Source organism: Pan paniscus, chromosome 18 (genome assembly GCF_029289425.2).
Source record: "Pan paniscus chromosome 18, NHGRI_mPanPan1-v2.0_pri, whole genome shotgun sequence".
Lineage (NCBI taxonomy): Eukaryota > Metazoa > Chordata > Mammalia > Primates > Hominidae > Pan > Pan paniscus.
In genome coordinates this window covers 83,099,981-83,118,167 of record NC_073267.2, presented here as the reverse complement: position 1 = coordinate 83,118,167, position 18,187 = coordinate 83,099,981, and the positions used below count along the sequence as shown (strand labels likewise).

General features: G+C 39.1%; 1 protein-coding gene across 1 annotated transcript in view; it reads right to left on the bottom strand.

Annotated features, from left to right (window-relative positions):
• HYDIN (HYDIN axonemal central pair apparatus protein) overlaps positions 1-18,187 on the bottom strand; it is a 429,930-nt gene that overhangs the window by 246,042 nt on the left and 165,701 nt on the right. The window contains exons 17-18 of the mRNA XM_063597736.1: positions 16,972-17,136; positions 15,301-15,453 (exon numbers count right to left, since the gene is read on the bottom strand). Of these exons, the coding sequence (XP_063453806.1) occupies positions 15,301-15,453; positions 16,972-17,136 (318 nt within the window). The remainder of the gene's footprint in view (positions 1-15,300; positions 15,454-16,971; positions 17,137-18,187) is intronic.

The following is an 18,187-nucleotide window of genomic DNA, read 5'->3' as shown; positions in this document are numbered from 1 at the left end:
ACAGATGTTTTATATTTTATAAGATGGCTTCACTGTCAAAAATTAAGAGAAACAAGTCAAGAGTATGGAAAAGACAGCATTAGAGCTCCCATTTCACAGACATCTGTACTATGTGGATCAGTTTGTTCTAAACCTTAAGGCCTCTCTGAGTGTCCCTTATTTCTTTTCCTTTTCCTTATCTGAGAAAAATAAAAGACCTTCAAATGTAGTGTCACAAAAAGTTATGTCTTTTCACAAGCCATTTCACTTGGCTCTTTTTGTCTGTCAACATTAATAATCAAAGCTACCATTTGTTGAATGCTTTTTTTCAACAGGTACTTTTTACATATATTTGCATATTTAATCTCCTAAATGCCATTATTAGTTCCATTTAAAGAGAAGGAACCAAAGGCTCAGAAAGGTTAAATAACTTGCCTAGAGTTAGTGAATGCAGAACCAGGACAATTTCAGATCTGTCTGAAAACAACATCCTCACTTTTGATGGTACAGTATACTATCTCAGTACTCATACACTGAATAACTGCTTGTTGAATGACTACATATGTAAGGCAACTGTGCATGGCACATGATCATGTCTGCCCTCATATAATGTTGCCCTTCCCTCCCGGATGCATCCCAATTCAATGTCCTAACACCCCAGAGGGAGATTTTTTCCTTCCAAAGCACAAAACTTATTGTTGCATGCAATTTCATTGCAACTGACATTAAAAGAAGACATACTCCAGGTGCCATCCTAAAAAGAGTTTTGTAATGTCACATACACTTCTTCAGTCTCTGTCCTTTCGTTTGTGACAGGGAAGAGAAAACGAAACAGAGGTAGAATAAAATTTTTTCCTTGATAAACATCATATAATCTAGATGGATGTGTGTAGGGGATTTAATATCATTAATAAATCTCTATACTATGCTACTTAATGTATTTCTTCTTGTTTTTGTTCATTACATAAAAACATTTATTTGATTTTGTACTGGCTTAATGTTGAATATGACTGTATACTATCAGTGCACAAAACAGGAAGAGTCAATGCTTTAGTTGATAATGACCATGACAGCCATCTCTTTTTTTTTTTTTTTTTTTTTTATTTTTTATTTTTCTTTTTTATTGATCATTCTTGGGTGTTTCTCGCAGAGGGGGATTTGGCAGGGTCACAGGACAATAGTGGAGGGAAGGTCAGCAGATAAACAAGTGAACAAAGGTCTCTGGTTTTCCTAGGCAGAGGACCCTGCGGCCTTCCGCAGTGTTTGTGTCCCTGGGTACTTGAGATTAGGGAGTGGTGATGACTCTTAACGAACATGCTGCCTTCAAGCATCTGTTTAACAAAGCACATCTTGCACCGCCCTTAATCCATTCAACCCTGAGTGGATACAGCACATGTTTCAGAGAGCACAGGGTTGGGGGTAAGGTCACAGATCTACAGGATCCCAAGGCAGAAGAATTTTTCTTAGTACAGAACAAAATGAAAAGTCTCCCATGTCTACCTCTTTCTACACAGACACGGCAACCATCCGATTTCTCAATCTTTTCCCCACCTTTCCCCCCTTTCTATTCCACAAAACCGCCATTGTCTTCATGGCCCGTTCTCAATGAGCTGTTGAGTACACCTCCCAGATGGGGTGGTGGCCGGGCAGAGGAGCTCCTCACTTCCCAGTAGGGGCGGCCGGGCAGAAGCGCCCCTCACCTCCCGGACGGGACGGGACAGCCATCTCTTAAAAGGGACATAAATCGGGTTGATGATGCTGGTAATGGGGAAGAAACATAAATTTTTATGGGGGAGAGAAGGTGGGATTTAAATAAAACCCACAACAGATCCATAAAAGGAAGTTTTACCTTAATTTCCTTTTGTAATGATAGGTGCTAGCTGTATAATTTAGTTAGAAAAAATATTTTTAAAAAACTAATTAAGAGCTGAGATAGACAAAATGAAGATGGACAGGCTTGCAAGGAATGCAGGAGACCAAGGTATTTTCCTTTTGTCTTCTGAACAGCCCTTAGTGACAAGGAAACCAAACTCCCTCCTTTAATTTTGGCTTCATATTATTCTCAGATGAATCATATTCAATCAGTAGAGCTTTCATTCTAAATTCAAGGAAGGTGCTGACCCATCATGTTAAGTAACACTCCATCAATAGCTTTCTTTCTCTCAGTGTGGTTTATAATCAATATAAACTGCTGGAATCTATCTTTTGGGTTTTACATTAAGCTTTGGCAAAATGAAAAAGGTCTCAGGTGGGGTTGGGGGTGGGGGTGAGGGGCTCACAGCTCTCTGTTAAGCACAAACCTTTGCTTCTGGAAGTCTCTTAATACTATTATTACTGTTATCACTGTTATCCTCTTTGGCACTAAACGGGTCACTTCAGATGGCTCAGGAAGAACCCAATCCATTTTGGAATGACCATGACTTTTATGTGGCAAAAGAATAGATGCCCACCAAGATAAACTAGAATTTTCTTCTCTTCTTATTCCCTTATTCCAGTCAGTTTCTTTTTTAAATGATATATTTTTCCTTTTTATTTGACATGTAATAATTGTGCATATTTATGGAGTACAGAGTGATACTTTGATACATGTATACAATGTGCAATGATCAAATCAGGGTAATTAGCATATCCAGCTCCTCAAACATTTATCATTCTTTGGGTTGACAACATTCACGTTCTAGCTATTTGAAAATATACAATACAATATTGTTAACCAGTCACCCCACAGTGCTACAGAACACTAGAGCTTATTCCTCTTATCTAGTTGTAATTTTGTATCTGTTAACCAACCTCTCCTTTCTCCACCTCCCCTCTACCCTTCTTATCCTCTGTGGCCACAATTTTACTCTCTACTTCTATGATCTCAATTTTCTTTTAGCTCCCACATATGAGTGAGAACATGTGGTATTTATCTTTCTGTGCCTGGCTTATTTCACTTAATGTAATATCCTCCAGGCTCATCTATGCTGCTGGAATTAACAAGATCTCATTTCTTTTTATGCCTGAGTAGTATTATGCTGTATATATATATCACATTTTCTTTATCCATTCATCTGTTGATGGACACTTAGGTTGGTTCCACATCTTGGCTTTTGTGAGTAGTGCTGCAGTAAGAATGTGGGTGCAGCCATCTCTACAACACTGATCTCCTTCCCTGTGGATAAGTACCCAGTAGTGGGATTGCTGGATCATAGGATAGTTCTATTTTTAGTTTTTTGAGCAGTCTCCATATTATTTTCAATAGTAGCTGTACTAATTTACATTCCTACTAACAGTGGATAAAAGCTCACTTTTCTCAGCATTATTGCCAGTATTTGCTATTTTTTGTCCTTTTAATAATAGACATCCTAACTGGGGTGAGATGCTATCTCACTGTTTTGATATGCATGTGAGTTTCTTTTATAGATGTTTCACTATTAAGGCAAAGATAAAAAATGTAGGAACAGAAAACCAAATACCACATGTAAGTGGGAGCTAAACATTGAGTAGGCATGGACACAAAGAAGGGAACAAAAGATTCTGGAACCTACTTGAGGTGGAAGGTGGAAGGAGAGAGACGGTCAAAAAACTATCTATTGGGTATTATTTTATTACCTGGGTGACAAAATAATCTGTACACCAAATCCCCACGACACATAATTTTCCTATATAACAAACCGGCACATGTACCCCTGAATCTAAAGTAAAAGTTAAAAAAAGAACTCTGCTCTCTTATGCCAACTGAAAACACATTTTACCATCCTTTTGTAAGTGTTCATGTGATAATACCCAAAACACTAAAAAGTAGTTAAGAGGGCTGACTATAAACCAACGAGTTGAAGCTTTAAAACATGTCCCTTACATAGAAAAAGAGGCGCAATTTTGAAAAAATGAAAAACTAGGTATAGCTTTACTCCAAACCAAGATAAACATCATATGGGCCACAAGTAGAACAGAAACAATAGAGAGGCCTGAACCTACAGACCTACTGGGCTCTAGGTTCTGAAACCAGTAAAGGCAGCTTGAGAAAGAAAAACAGGAACGAAAATGATCCTGCAGGAAGCAAGGAATGAGGCCTAATGTTCCCTGCTAAGACAGCCTCCCGGCATTTGAAAGAAGGCTGAACAAAGTTGTGATGTTCCTGAAGCTATACCTTATACACAGACTGTGCCAGTGGTGGTGGACGTGGTGGTGTTAAAGTAGAGACTGCTATGTAGACAAACCTGAGGCCAAGCCACTGGCCACTGCAGTGACTCAATCTGTGATTTCCCCAACATCCCCATGGGAGGAGAAGCCCAAATTTGATTCTGGATTAGTGGTCACTGTCTAGGCTGAAGACAAATGTAAAAATGCTAGAAAAGAAGGTGTGAGCACTGAGAAGGAGAAAGAAACATCCCCCATATCAGATTGATTTATAATTTAAAATTCCAAATGCTCAGAAGAACAGCTGCAAACAATCAGGTAATGAATTCATTCTGGAACAATCAATAGTGCAAACTGAAATTGATTAGAAAATGCACCCGAGATTCTTAAAGAGATACAGAATAGGAGAATATACATAAAACAAAGATTGTGAAACCACAGCAGTGAGGTAAGACTCAAGAATAAGCGGCTATAACCAATTACAAATCTTGGAATTGAAAAATATAGTCATTAAAATTAAACTGCCAATGTAAATAGATGGAATAAACTTTAGACTTGCCAAAATCAGACAGAATTTGCAAATTGAAACATACTGAAGAGGCAACAGAGAGAGATGAAGAGGTGAAAAATATATATGAGAAGTAAAATAAAAACAGACATGTAGGATAGTACAAGAATATATATATATTATATATATAATATATATATATAATATACACACACTGGTTGGGGTGTGTGTGTGTGTGTGGGTGTGTGTGAGTGGGTGTGTGTGTGTGTGTTTTCTTAATGAAGGTAACAGAAAGAATGTCAGAGAAGAAACATTTGAAGAGATAATGGCTGAGACATTCCGGAATTTAAGGCTCAAATCCTCTGATATATTAAAGAGAAAATTTAAGAAAATCAAGGATAAAAACATAGTCTTAAGAGCAACTAGTGAGAAAAGACAAGTTACTTATAAAGGAACAATAATCAGACTAACAGCAAAATTTTTACCACCAACAATTAATGCCAGAGGTCAATCTTCAAAGAGTTGAAAGAAAAGAGAAAAACCATCAAATAGAATCATATGCTCAGCTAAACTAAGCATCATAAACTACGGATCTCTAGCATTAGAAAGACATAATTTAGTAGAAAGAAACATAACCACAAAAAAGCACAGAAATACAAGAAATAAAACAAGAAAAAAATCAACCAACTATTTTGGTAACTAGTGAGTGATACAGAATAGACTCATAGCCCCAAAATTCCTCTGTGCTCTGCCTATTTATCCATCCCTCCCACTAATCCCTGGCAACCACTGATCTTTTTACTGTCTCCATAGTTTTGCCTTTTCTAGAACGTCATACAATTGGAATCATACATATGTAGCCTTTTCAGGTTGGCTTCTTTCAGTTGGTAATATGCATTTAAGTTTCCTCCATGTTTTTTAGCATTTAAAATCATAAGACAATATTTGGAATAATTTTTTACCAATACATTTGCAAACTTTGATAAAATTAAAAATTCTAGAAAAATTTAAATCTGAATAGTCATTATAGAAAATGATTCATTAGTTACAATTTCCATACATTTCCATGCATCTCCTAACATCCATAGACACACCACGATCCTGAGACTAAATGGTTTTATCATTAAGCAATAGATCCTACTTTATATAATGATTATATAAGATCTTTTCCAAGGATTAAAAAAAGAGGTAAGGATAACTCACATTCTAAGAATGCAGTATTTTTGGTATCAAAACCAGAGAAATGCAACATAAAAAAAAGTAAAACAACAAATGCAAAAATATAATATGATAGCAATCATATCAACAGCATACTCAAATAATAGTATATTATAATTGGTTGGATTCATCCTAGGAATGTAAAAGTGATTCACAACCAGAGAATCTGTTAATTTAATTTGTTATATTAACAGATAAGGAAAAAAATCATATAATCATCTGGATAGATACAGGAAATGCATTACATTTCAGCACGTGTTAATGATAACAAATAAGAAAGGATTAGAACTTTCTTAATGTGACATAGGTGTTTACCAAAAACCTATAAGAGATGTTATGCTTAAAATGAAACATTTGGCCGGGCGCAGTGGCTCACACCTGTAATCCCAGCACTTTGGGAGGCCGAGGCAGATGGACCACGAGGTCAGGAGATCGAGACCATCCTGGCTCACACGGTGAGACCCCGTCTCTACTAAAAATACAAAATATTAGCCGGACATGGTGGCGGGCGCCTGTAGTCCCAGCTACTCGGGAGGCTGAGGCAGGAGAATGGCATGAACCCAGGAGGCGGAGCTTGCAGTGAGCTGAGATCACGCTACTGCACTCCAGCCTGGGCGACAGAGCGAGACTCTGTCTCAAAAAAAAAAACAAAAAAACAAAAAAAAAAGAAACATTTGAGGCTTTTTCATTAATGTGAGGAATAAGAGCGTCTACTCTAACCTCTACTATTCAGCATTGCATTGAAAAGCCTATCTAATGCAATGAGTCAGGAAAAAGCAGCAAAGAATTAAGGATTGAAAAGGAAGCTTGCAGATAAAAGTCTACGAACAGAATTAATGAAGAGATGTGTGGCAAAATTGAAAGCTGATACAAGAAAATTCAATAGTGCTCCTATAAATTATTATCTAGTTAGAAAATTCAATGCAAAAAGGTACCATTCACCAAAAGGAACTTAGGAGAGATGACAAAGGAAGTGTAAGACCTTTATGAAGAAAATTATAAGCCTTAATTAAAGGATATAAAAGAAATCCCAGTAGATATTCATAGTAAAGCTCCAGTGTTTATTTTCTAGGTATGCAAATTTGAGCTACTTATTTATCATCCCTGTGCCTCAATTTCCACATTGGTAAAATAGACATAATAATAAAATCTACCTAATCAAGTTGTTGAGGATCATGTAAAATAATACATACAAAAGGACTTAGAACAGTGCCTGATACATAACAAGTGTTATTGTTATCGTTAAGCTGTAGCTTTTAAGACAGTAAGGGTAGTGACACTGAGATAGATAAATGGAATATAACAGAAAGCTCAGAAACCCACCTAGGCACATACTAAGTCTGAAGTATAACAGAGGAAGCAATATCAATGCATGAAAAAAGGAAAGAGTATGCAAGAACTGGTGATAGGACGAATGGCTTTCTTCATGAAAAAAATAGACTTTACTTGCATTAGATAAAAAAATAAACTTAGCTGGATTAAAGACATGAAAAATAGGAGTCTAAAACTATTCAAATAGAAGGACAGGGATTGATTTCCTAAACCACACACAGAAAACAGTTATGGCTGGCCGCAGTGGCTCACACGTGTAATCCCAGCACTGGCTGAGGCGGGTGGATTACTTGAACCCAAGAGTTTGAGACCAGCCAAGGCAACATGGTGAAACCCCATCTCTACAAAAATTACAAAACTTAGCAGGGCGTGGTGGCGTGTGCCTGTAGTCCCAGCTACTTGGTGGCTGAGGTGGGAGGATGGTTTGAATCTGGGAGGTGGAAGGCTGCAGTGCGCTGTGATTGTGCCACTGCACTCCAGCCTGGGTGACAGAGTAAGAACCTGAAAAAAAAAGACAGTAAGAAAAGAACGAAACAAAGAAAGAAAGAGAAAGAAGGAAAGAAAGAAAGAAAAGGGATACAGTGAAGAAAATGATTCATAAAATTGACATCAAAACTAAAAACATCTTTAAAAAATCCAAAACTTCATTACAAAGAAAGGGCTAGTATCCACAATATATAACATCTATAAATAAATAATTGATAATAGATAATTGACAGAAGAGGACACCCGAATGAAAATTCTCAATCTCAATAGTAATAAGGGATATACAAATTAAAACTACATAAGATATCATTTCATGTTCAGACTGGCAAGAACTTGAGTTGGACCATACTAAGTTTTAGCCACTACATAAATAGATACCTCAAACACTCCTGGAAGGGCACATTGATATAATCACTTTGGAGAGTAATTTGGCAACATCTAATGAGGTTGAAAATGTACCTATCTGAAGAGTCAACAAATTCCACTCCTAGATATACTCCCTATTTGTATATACCCAAAAACTCTTGCCTATGTACACAAGGAGACAAGTATTCTGTTCACTGCAGCATTGTTATAATAACCCAATTGTCAACAAGTAGGCAAAGAAATAAACATAATAAATGGTAAATGGAGTATCCACAGCAATTAAAATGAAATAACTAGATATATAGGCATTAACATGGATAGATGTTGGAAACATAATTTTGAGCCTGAAAAATAAGTTGCAGAATGTCACATACAGTGATATGATTTATATACATTTTAGAAGCAACAACATGCCACAATATAGTATTTATGAATGCATATAACATATATTATGTAATAAATATAAAAACATGGTTTGGACACACATCAAATTCATGATACGGTTGCCTATGGGCAGAGAGAAAGGACATAGGACTGGCAAGGAGAATCTATGGAACTCCATAGACATTAACATTAATATATGATTTCTTTAAGTAAAAGATCTGAGGTAAATAAATGTGGGGAAAGATTAACATGTGTTAATTTCTGTATCAAGTATATCTCTTGATTTTTTTCTGTATTAAAATATGTTTCATATACATAGTGTCTGACCTCCAGAATTAAATACTTCTATGGTAGAACAGACAGAAAATAGACTAAAATGTAGAGAAGCTGAGTGATGGCTGACTTTTATCATGCAACCTTGGCCAGTTCTCTTAACCAAGAGAATCTCGGTTATCTGATCTGCTGAATGAGGACACTGCAAACCTTAAGGGGAGTGGGTATGTGTTGAGAACACAGCACGTGCTAGGCATGAATCACATTAACACAAGAGTTGGGCTGTGAGCTAAAAACTAAATAGTATATTGTAAATTCATCTTAGGAAACAAAGCTACTATTTTGTAAAACCCATCAGAAACAAAAAGAATATAAAGAAGCTTAACAACTGTAGTTGCTGCCTGATTCATGCACATTTCTTTCCTTTTTCCTTATGCCTTTTTCCTCATCATTTCCCTCCACAGATGTAACAACTTAGAGGGCAGAGCTAATCTACTCATTGAAGCCTGAGAAACAGCCCATTCTATCTCCTCTTCACACACATTGTGGGGTGGAATAGCTTAATGATGTCATCTGTCAAAAGGCCCTGGAGTCATATTGTTTGTCTATTAGAAATGTCTGTAGCATGGAATCTTCTAATACAGTCAATTCCCCAAGGAGAAGACAGAGTTCCAGATCTACAGTGAGCCCCAGTATGCAGGGGTGATGCAGTGTACAAGGCATAGCTGCAGTTTTCTACGGACCAGTTGCTATAAGAAGTTTAAAATGAGCTCTCCGGTAATAGCCACAATTTTCACTCTCTCTGAAAATGGATAGAGTCCAGCACTGACAATCTCCCTTGATGTTAAATGCCTGCCAGCCAATTTCTTTCTGTTTGTCTATTTCTTTTGTTAAAGTAGGGGACACAACTTTGAATTTTAAACTTCTACTAGCTGTATAGTGAAGAATTTTTACACACATTTACATACATAACTAAATGCTCTATGTTATACTACAAAGGATAAAAAAGAAAGTGAAAAAGTAAATTATGTGTCTTTATTTCAGATATACAATTGAAGGCATTTTGGTTGGCGGAAAAATGGCATTGTGGAGATAATTTATATATGTACATTTCAACACCCCTCTGCATAAAATGAAGTACATACAGTCATATTCTGTACTTCAGAAACACTCCTTAATTTCTTCTCCTGCCCTTTTAACAAATCCTACTCCTCTAGGTGTGTCTACCTTAAAGGGCCATTTATGAACATGAAACCGTGCTCCTTTCACCATTTCCAAGTCCATTTTCATAATCACTGATGGGGTAAAGTTAGGCGGTTCATTAGCGCAGAGGAAAAGAGAAGGAATTTGAAAGTCAGACCACTGGGGCCAGAACCAGGCCTGCCACTTACAAGTTGTGGCGATTAACTTAACCTATTTCTACCTAGTTAAAATGGGAATAATAACAGTATTTTCTCACAGAATTGTAGAAAATGAAATACTGTATATAAAGTGGCAAATAGAATGAAATAGATGTTAGTCAGAATTAACTTAGTGTCACCATATTGCCATCATTATAATTGTTAAGCCAGCTGCTACGTGCTGGAAAGTCAGTGCAGAGACTACTGTCATTTAAAGGAGACAGACACATCAACAAATACATACAGAAAGGGGGTCCCTATTTAAATGAGGAAATAACCCAGTGGCTGAGGGTCTGAAGGAGCTTTGAAAGCCCAATAATTCTCCCTTGCTGCCATATCACTGTGTATGGCTGTGGCAAGTGATGAAGAAAAATAAACGTTTTAAAAGAACCATGCTTGGATGAGGCATCTGAATTCCTGTTTCCTGGATCCAGGAATTCTAAGTATCTCATTACAATGGCCTTTCTCTGCAGATCACGGAGGCAGAAGGCCACTACAAAGATGTCTTGGTGCCATCTGAGTCCCAAGGTGTCACTGACATCTGGACCCAAGGTTTGAGCTAAAGGTAGCCAAGGCTGAATTAGAGCCAAGAGCAAAAAGAAAATGATTCCAGATGCTTCCAAACAACTGCCGAGCAAGGCACTTCCTCTGCCTAGCAAGGGGCACCCATTAAAAGGAGGCATCTGTCCTCCAGCCCAGTGCTGAGGTCCCTAGGGCCCTGGGGCACTGCTGCATCCTCACCCTTATTTCCGCTGCTCATAGGGAGGGGAAAGTCTCTCTTCCTGATAGAGCTCCCTGCATACAAGCAGAGTGCGCATTCTCCTGTCAACAGGACCTTTCCATTCTCCGTTCCCACATTCTGAGATTTTTTTTTTTTTTTTAACTCCTTCAAACCAGAGGTGCCTTATTTGATTGTTCCAAAGAAGTCAGCCTGCTGGGAACTGTTGGTGGAGGCTGATATTCCAGGCGCAGGCATTCCAAAGCAAAGGAGAGTCTACTGTTCCAGGTCACAGAACATTCTTCCTTGTACTAATCAACTTTTTTTACACTGAAAATAAATTAAGTTTTAATAGAATATAAAAAATATAATCTTCACTGTTTCTTCATTCCATACTATATGAAGAAGTCCCAGGTGTTTTTAAAAATCATTTTTTTGTATAGTATTTGTTTCTGAGGAATTCCAAATTGCTCTAAGTGTCATTTATCTTCCAATATCACTATGGAGGTAGGCTTCGGCTTCCCATCTCCTGACCCCTCTGGCTGATAACAAACAGATGTTTCTTGCGAAGGGTAAATCTAATCACAGTGGTGCTGTGCTGTGTGGCCGCACATGAGGCTGAGTGTGACAGATGGCTGACAGTGAGTGCCACATCTGGGAAGGGCTGACATTCACCCTATGGCCAAAAGAGGACAGAGAATGGCCCCTCCTGTCACAGCATCCAACAAGAAAAGAGAAGAACTTCCAGCACCTGAATTTGTAATAGGCTTGGGGAATAAACTATTAATTGAAGCTCTCTCCTAATGCTTAGTAATTCCTGTAAGAATGCATTTGAAGGTTTGGTACTGTACATCAAGTTGAAATTTTTCAGTTTCCTTCCACTGTACTTAATTTCAAATTAGCATAGTTCAATTTTTATAACGTTAATACATATCATATTTACTAGGACATCCAACAAAAATCTCGGCTGAAATAAGCGTTTAATTTTCCCCTGTGAGAACTACCTGAAGTTGAAACCACTTTTCTTTTCTTCTTTTGTTTTTTTTTGAGATGGAGTTTCGCTCTGTCACCCAGGCTGGAGTGCAGTGGTATGATCTCGGCTCACTGGACAGAGATTGACTCTTCCTCTCCCAGCATCAACTCGGTACTGAACCAGGAAGCAACACTTCCTAAGCAGTACCCTGTGCTTTCTACCAAACACATCAATTAACTAATTGGATAAAGACTAGTAAAAATGTCTTTTCTATAGGATTTTTCTTTAAACATTATGAAACAATATTCTTTACATGAGATCCACACAGTGCTAGAGCACGATTGGAGTTGTGTGAAAACTTCTATTAAAAAGACCAGTGACCATATGTGAATGTGGCTGCCTTCATAATGAGTAAAGATAAATGATAATAAAAATAAATAATGATGATAAATGGCTGCTAACTGGGACCAATGTCTCTGGTGAGCTGTCACAAGTCAGCAGAAAATGCCATTCCTTAAATTTTATGAAATTAATAATACTTGATTATTCAGAAATATCTGACAAATGCTGAAACTAAATGTTAGTTCTCATCCAAATGCAATAATTTGACGATAGGCAGAGGGCTATACAATTAAACATTTTATATTTAAATTTAGAAAACTATTTCTAAAATCAAGAATACTTCCAATTATTGAATTAGAAATTCCTACAAAATGGGAGAAAATTTTCGCAACCTACTCATCTGACAAAGGGCTAATATCCAGAATCTACAATGAACTCAAACAAATTTACAAGAAAAAAACAACCCCATCAAAAAGTGGGCGAAGGACATGAACAGACACTTCTCAAAAGAAGACATTTATGCAGCCAAAAAACACATGAAAAAATGCTCATCATCACTGGCCATCAGAGAAATGCAAATCAAAACCACAATGAGATACCATCTCACACCAGTTAGAATGGCAATCATTAAAAAGTCAGGAAACAACAGGTGCTGGAGAGGATGTGGAGAAATAGGAACACTTTTACACTGTTGGTGGGACGGTAAACTAGTTCAACCATTGTGGAAGTCAGTGTGGCGATTCCTCAGGGATCTAGAACTAGAAATACCATTTGACCCAGCCATCCCATTACTGGGTATATACCCAAAGGACTATAAATCATGCTGCTATAAAGACACATGCACACGTATGTTTATTGCGGCATTATTCACAATAGCAAAGACTTGGAACCAACCCAAATGTCCAACAATAATAGACTGGATTAAGAAAATGTGGCACATATACACCATGGAATACTATGCAGCCATAAAAAATGATGAGTTCATGTCCTTTGTAGGGACGTGGATGAAATTGGAAATCATCATTCTCAGTAAACTATCGAAGAACAAAAAAACAAACACCGCATATTCTCACTCATAGGTGGGAATTGAACAATGAAAACACATGGACACAGGAAGGGGAACATCACACTCTGGGGACTGTGGTGGGGTGGGGGGAGGGGGGAGGGATAGCACTGGGAGATATACCTAATGCTAGATGACGAGTTAGTGGGTGCAGCACACCATGGCACATGTATACATATGTAACTAACCTGCACAATGTGCACATGTACCCTAAAACTTAAAGTATAATTAAAAAAATAAATAAATAAAATAAAATTTAAAAAAAAAAGAAATTCCTAAACTCTACAAAACCCCCACCATTTCATGTCTGTTCTTGTGCAAAAATAAAATAAAAATTAGCTTATAGAAGACTAGCAGGTCTAAATGTCATTATGAAATACAGTTGACCCTTGAACAACATGAGTTTGAACTGCATCAGTCCACTTTTATGTGGATTTTCTTCCACCTCTGCCACCGATGGGACAGTAAGATCAACCCCTTCTCTCCCTCCTCCTCCTCAGTCTACTTAATGTGAAGATGATGAGGATGAAGATCTTTATGATGATTACCTGCACTTAATGACTAAGTATGTTTTTGCTTCCTTATGATTTTCTTAATAACCTTTCTTTTCTCTAGCTTACTTTATTGTAAGATACAGTATGTGATACATATAACATAGAAAATATGCATTAATCGACTGTTATTGGAAAGGCTTCTGGTCAACAGTAGGCTGTTAGCAGATAAGTTTTTGAGAGGTCAAAAGTTGTATGTTTCTTTTGCTGTGCTGAAGCTCTTTAGTTTAATTAGGACCCATTTGTCAATTTTTGTTTTTGTTGTAATTTCTTTTAGAATCTTTGTCATAAAATCTTTGCTAGGGTCCATGTGCAGAATGGTATTTTCTAGGTTATCTTCCAGGATTTTTATAGTTTTAGGTTTTACATGTAAGTCTTTCATCCATCTTATTTTTGCATATGGTGTGAGGAAGGGGTCTAGTTTCAATCTCCTGCATATGACTAGCCAGTTATGCAAATGCCATTTATTGACTAGAGAATCTTTTCCCCATTGCTTTTGTCAACTTTGTCAAAGATAAGATGGTTGTAAGCTGTGTGGCATTATTTCTGGGCTCTCTATTCTGTTGCATTGGTCTATGTGTCTGGAATGAAATCATGTCCTTTGCAGCAACATGGATGGAGCTGGAGGCCATTATCCTAAGCAAATTAACACAGGAACAGAAAACCAAATGTCACACAAAGAAGGGAACAAGAGACACTGGGGCCTACTTGAGGGTGAAGGATGGGAGGAAGAGAGAATATAAAAACTACCTATTGGATACTATGCTTATTACCTGTGTGATAAAATAATCTGCACACCAAACCTGTGACATACAATTTACCTGTGTAACAAACCTGCACATGTACCTCCTGAAACTAAAATAAAAGTTTAAAAAAAAGTTATATGTGAATTTTCAACTGCATGGGGGTTTGGTGTCCCTAATCCTCACATTGTTCAAGGGTCAACTGTACATAGAAATGAGACAAATCCATTTCTAAACCCATTTTACATCTATTTTGTATCTGTCTTTGCTGTTCACTTTAATTTCTGTTTTTGGTGAATACTCTCCTGTATTTCATACATCCTCACAAACTACCTTAAAATATTGCTAGAAGGAAGAGAGGAAAAAAATAGAATAAACACACCAACATATGTATAGCCAAAAGGACTCAAATTAAAGGGAGCACTTCTAGTTAAAGAGACATCTAAAAAGTGTTTTTTTGAGGGCTGGGGCTGGGCTTAGGTACAGTTCAGTAGGGGAGCCTGTTGACCTCCGAAGCATCTTCCTGAACTGGGATTCTATTGACTGTACTTGCCTGTTTACCAAAAGACATGCACACTGTGTTTCTTAATCAACAAAAAGTATTATAATAGGCATCCCTTGAGCTAAGGCGTCCCTTAATCAACAAAATTATTAATTGATGCATACATTATTATGTTAATGTATTATAATAAAGAAGAATTGGGGATGGGAATGACGTGGTTTAATACAACAACATAACCATGCAAATCTCTGCTTCTGGTGATCATTTTCAAAGACATGTTGCAAAAATAGGGCCATTGCCTGTAAGCCAAAGCTGTGTTTCATCATGTCCCATGACTTACCATGTGTGCCTGGAAAAATGCGGGAATGAAGGACTGGTTGCATAGGTTGAGAATCCTGGAAGAGTCTTTTAGGACGTAGATATTCCCGAAGTCCACTTGATTGGGATGGACGTAGATAACTGGGCCTTCTCCAGCGCTCTTTAAGTGACATACCTGAGTTCCGCCAGAGAGAAAGAACACAGGAACAGCTGGAAATGGCTAGCCACTTTTAGCCATTCCTTCAATAAAAAGCAAGGGCAAAAGAGGATGCTTATGAGAACTGGCACCCCTTCCCACTGGTGTGCTGTGGTCTCGGGAACACAGCGAGGGCCATGCTGGTCAGACCTGTGAATCCAGCCTGGATTTCCTCCCCGGAAAGAATGAGCAGCTTCCCCAGGTCAGCCCAGAGCCATGCATTGAGGGGAAACCAGAATCTGGGTCCCCTGCATCCCACACAGCACTCCAGCCTCAACGACACTTAGTACGGGGTTAAGGGTCAGCACTTCAAAGTCAGATGTGGCTGGGTTTGAGTTCTAGTTCTGTTGCTTTACAAGTGGTGTGGCAGGGCAGGGCCACTGTACATAGTTGTGAGGGTTGGAGATTGAAATCCACTTTGCTCTACTCTCTTCTTCCTGTCCCCGGAGCCAGGCACTGTGTCTGCCTGAGGAAGGTGGCCCTTTTCTTTCACAAAGTTCTGGCTGCTCAGCAAGCTACCCTCTCATGGGCTGCATCTGTGCATGGGGGTAGGACAGCAGCACAGTGAGCCTCGTGGGGGACCTGAACTGGTGGCATGTTTTGGGGTTGGCCTGCCTTGGTGATGCTGCTTTATAAGTTAAGTGGCTTATTTACGGCATCTTATATGGAAGAGATAAAAGCAAAATCCTAGTGTTTTACGCTGTCTAAGCAATCAGAGTCACAACAAAGAAACGTAAGGTGACATCACTAGTTCCCAAGTAAACCACATGTCTAGGAATACAGAGCCTGTTGGGCAACCTCCTGTAGGATTCGATGTTTATCCTTCAACTCAGCCTAAGCAGTGGAGAGCTTTCCATGAATCCCTCTTCCTCTTCCTCTTGGAGAGAGACTATTTCTCTTAACAGCTTGAGTAGGCTGATGGCACATTAGCTTGAGTAGGCTAATATGAGCCATGAGTCAAGTCAATATACAAGAAAAGCTCAGGTGAGCAGTGAAGGAAACTGATCTCCCAGCCTACAGGTGACAAACCAGTGATACCCAAACCCAGCTTTGCACCAGGAACAACCAAGGAGCTTATTAAAAATACAGATGTGCTGGCTCCCGTACAGATGTGCTGGCTTCCTCCCCTCAGAGTTTCTGATTTAAAAGGACTGGAGAGGGGTCAGGCATGTGTGACAGTGTGTGTGTGTGTGTGTGTGTGTGTGTGTGTGTGTGTGTGTGTGTCAGAGAGAGAGAGAGAGAGAGAAACTCCTGGTATCCTGTTAGGTTTAAGGATGATTGCTATAAAACACCGCTTCTGTTAGATGTAGCCATAAACAGATTCTGTAAAGTCACATAGCACCGGTATTTTACCATTGCAGAGTAAAAACATAAAACCCTACAACTCCAAGCAACTGGGGTGTATGTGAATACGGTGTGGGCCTCAAATGAGAAAGCTCAAAATGTTTGAGAAGAAGCACAGCAATTTCAATTGCAGTTCTGAAAATGGACTCTCACCAAAGGGGGGTCCTGGCTCCCAAAGACTGAGATGTAAACCGTGGATCTGTGTTCTCCAGTGACCTGGGTCTCCAGGACCAGTGGTATGTGGATGGTGCTGCTTGGGGAGATGACCCCACTGGGGGTGGGGCTGGAAAACAGCACAGTAGGCACCTCCTCACACACCTGGGGGAGAGAAAACCAGAGGGGTAAGGACAGCACAGCATGGAACAAATAGCGTATTTGCTTATTTTGAAGTGTTTTCCTGAGTCCATAGAGGTGTTTTAGAAATGTCTTATTATTCAAGCAAGTAAATAGGGATGAGCACCCCAATTCGGCCAAAAGGAAGTTTGGTTAAGTGGGATGTGCATGAGGCCCAAAATTCAAAGTGCCCAGCACAGCAAGATGCAGAATTATCCGCAACACAAATAAGTTCAGGGCAACAGCTTTCCACTTTCCTTAGGAAAAGGAAAAGGTCCACTTTCCACTTTCCAAGTTCCTTAACCTGGCCCTCTGCACCCTCACGCATCATCCCCACTCCCTTGCCCTTTGTGCTCCATCAATAGAGGCTGCTGGTGTTTCCTGAATCCATGATGCTGCTTCTGACCTCCAGTCCTTTGCACTTGTGGTGACTCCTCCTAGAACGCCCATACCCGTCAACCCATCTGGCACACTCATCCTGAATTCTCCCTCTGTTCCTCAAGGGCCCTAGGGTGGGAACCTTTCCTCTGTCCCCAGGGAGTATCCTGTGCAGTCCTTTTCCACAGCATGCACTGGACAGCACCATGCCACCTGCATTTCCCGCTGACAACTTCTTAGCATACAGCTGGGCCTCTCCTCTCTACATGACCACTTTCTGACCCAAAGCATATGCTCAGTTTTTAAAGTGAGGAATGAATGAATGAATGAACAACTGTCCAGTATTGACCAATTTGTGTTTCTCAGAACCCTGTTCTGCACCATATTACCAGCTTTTATGCATCAAGAACGCAAATAAAATTTTTAAAATGCTACTATATAACTCTGGGAACCATTTCTCAGAGCCTCTGCTGCTGGGGAGGACGACAGAGCATGCAGGTGTCACCTGCCTGGGGTACGCCACAGTCTCTCTGCATCTGGTCTGGCCTAACATGGCCCAGTCTAACTCCTCCCTGTGCCGCAGTGCTCCGCCGAGCCTTATGACAGCCTGAGGTCGGACTGATCTCTTTACCTAGGTTTTGGTATCTTGTTTATTATG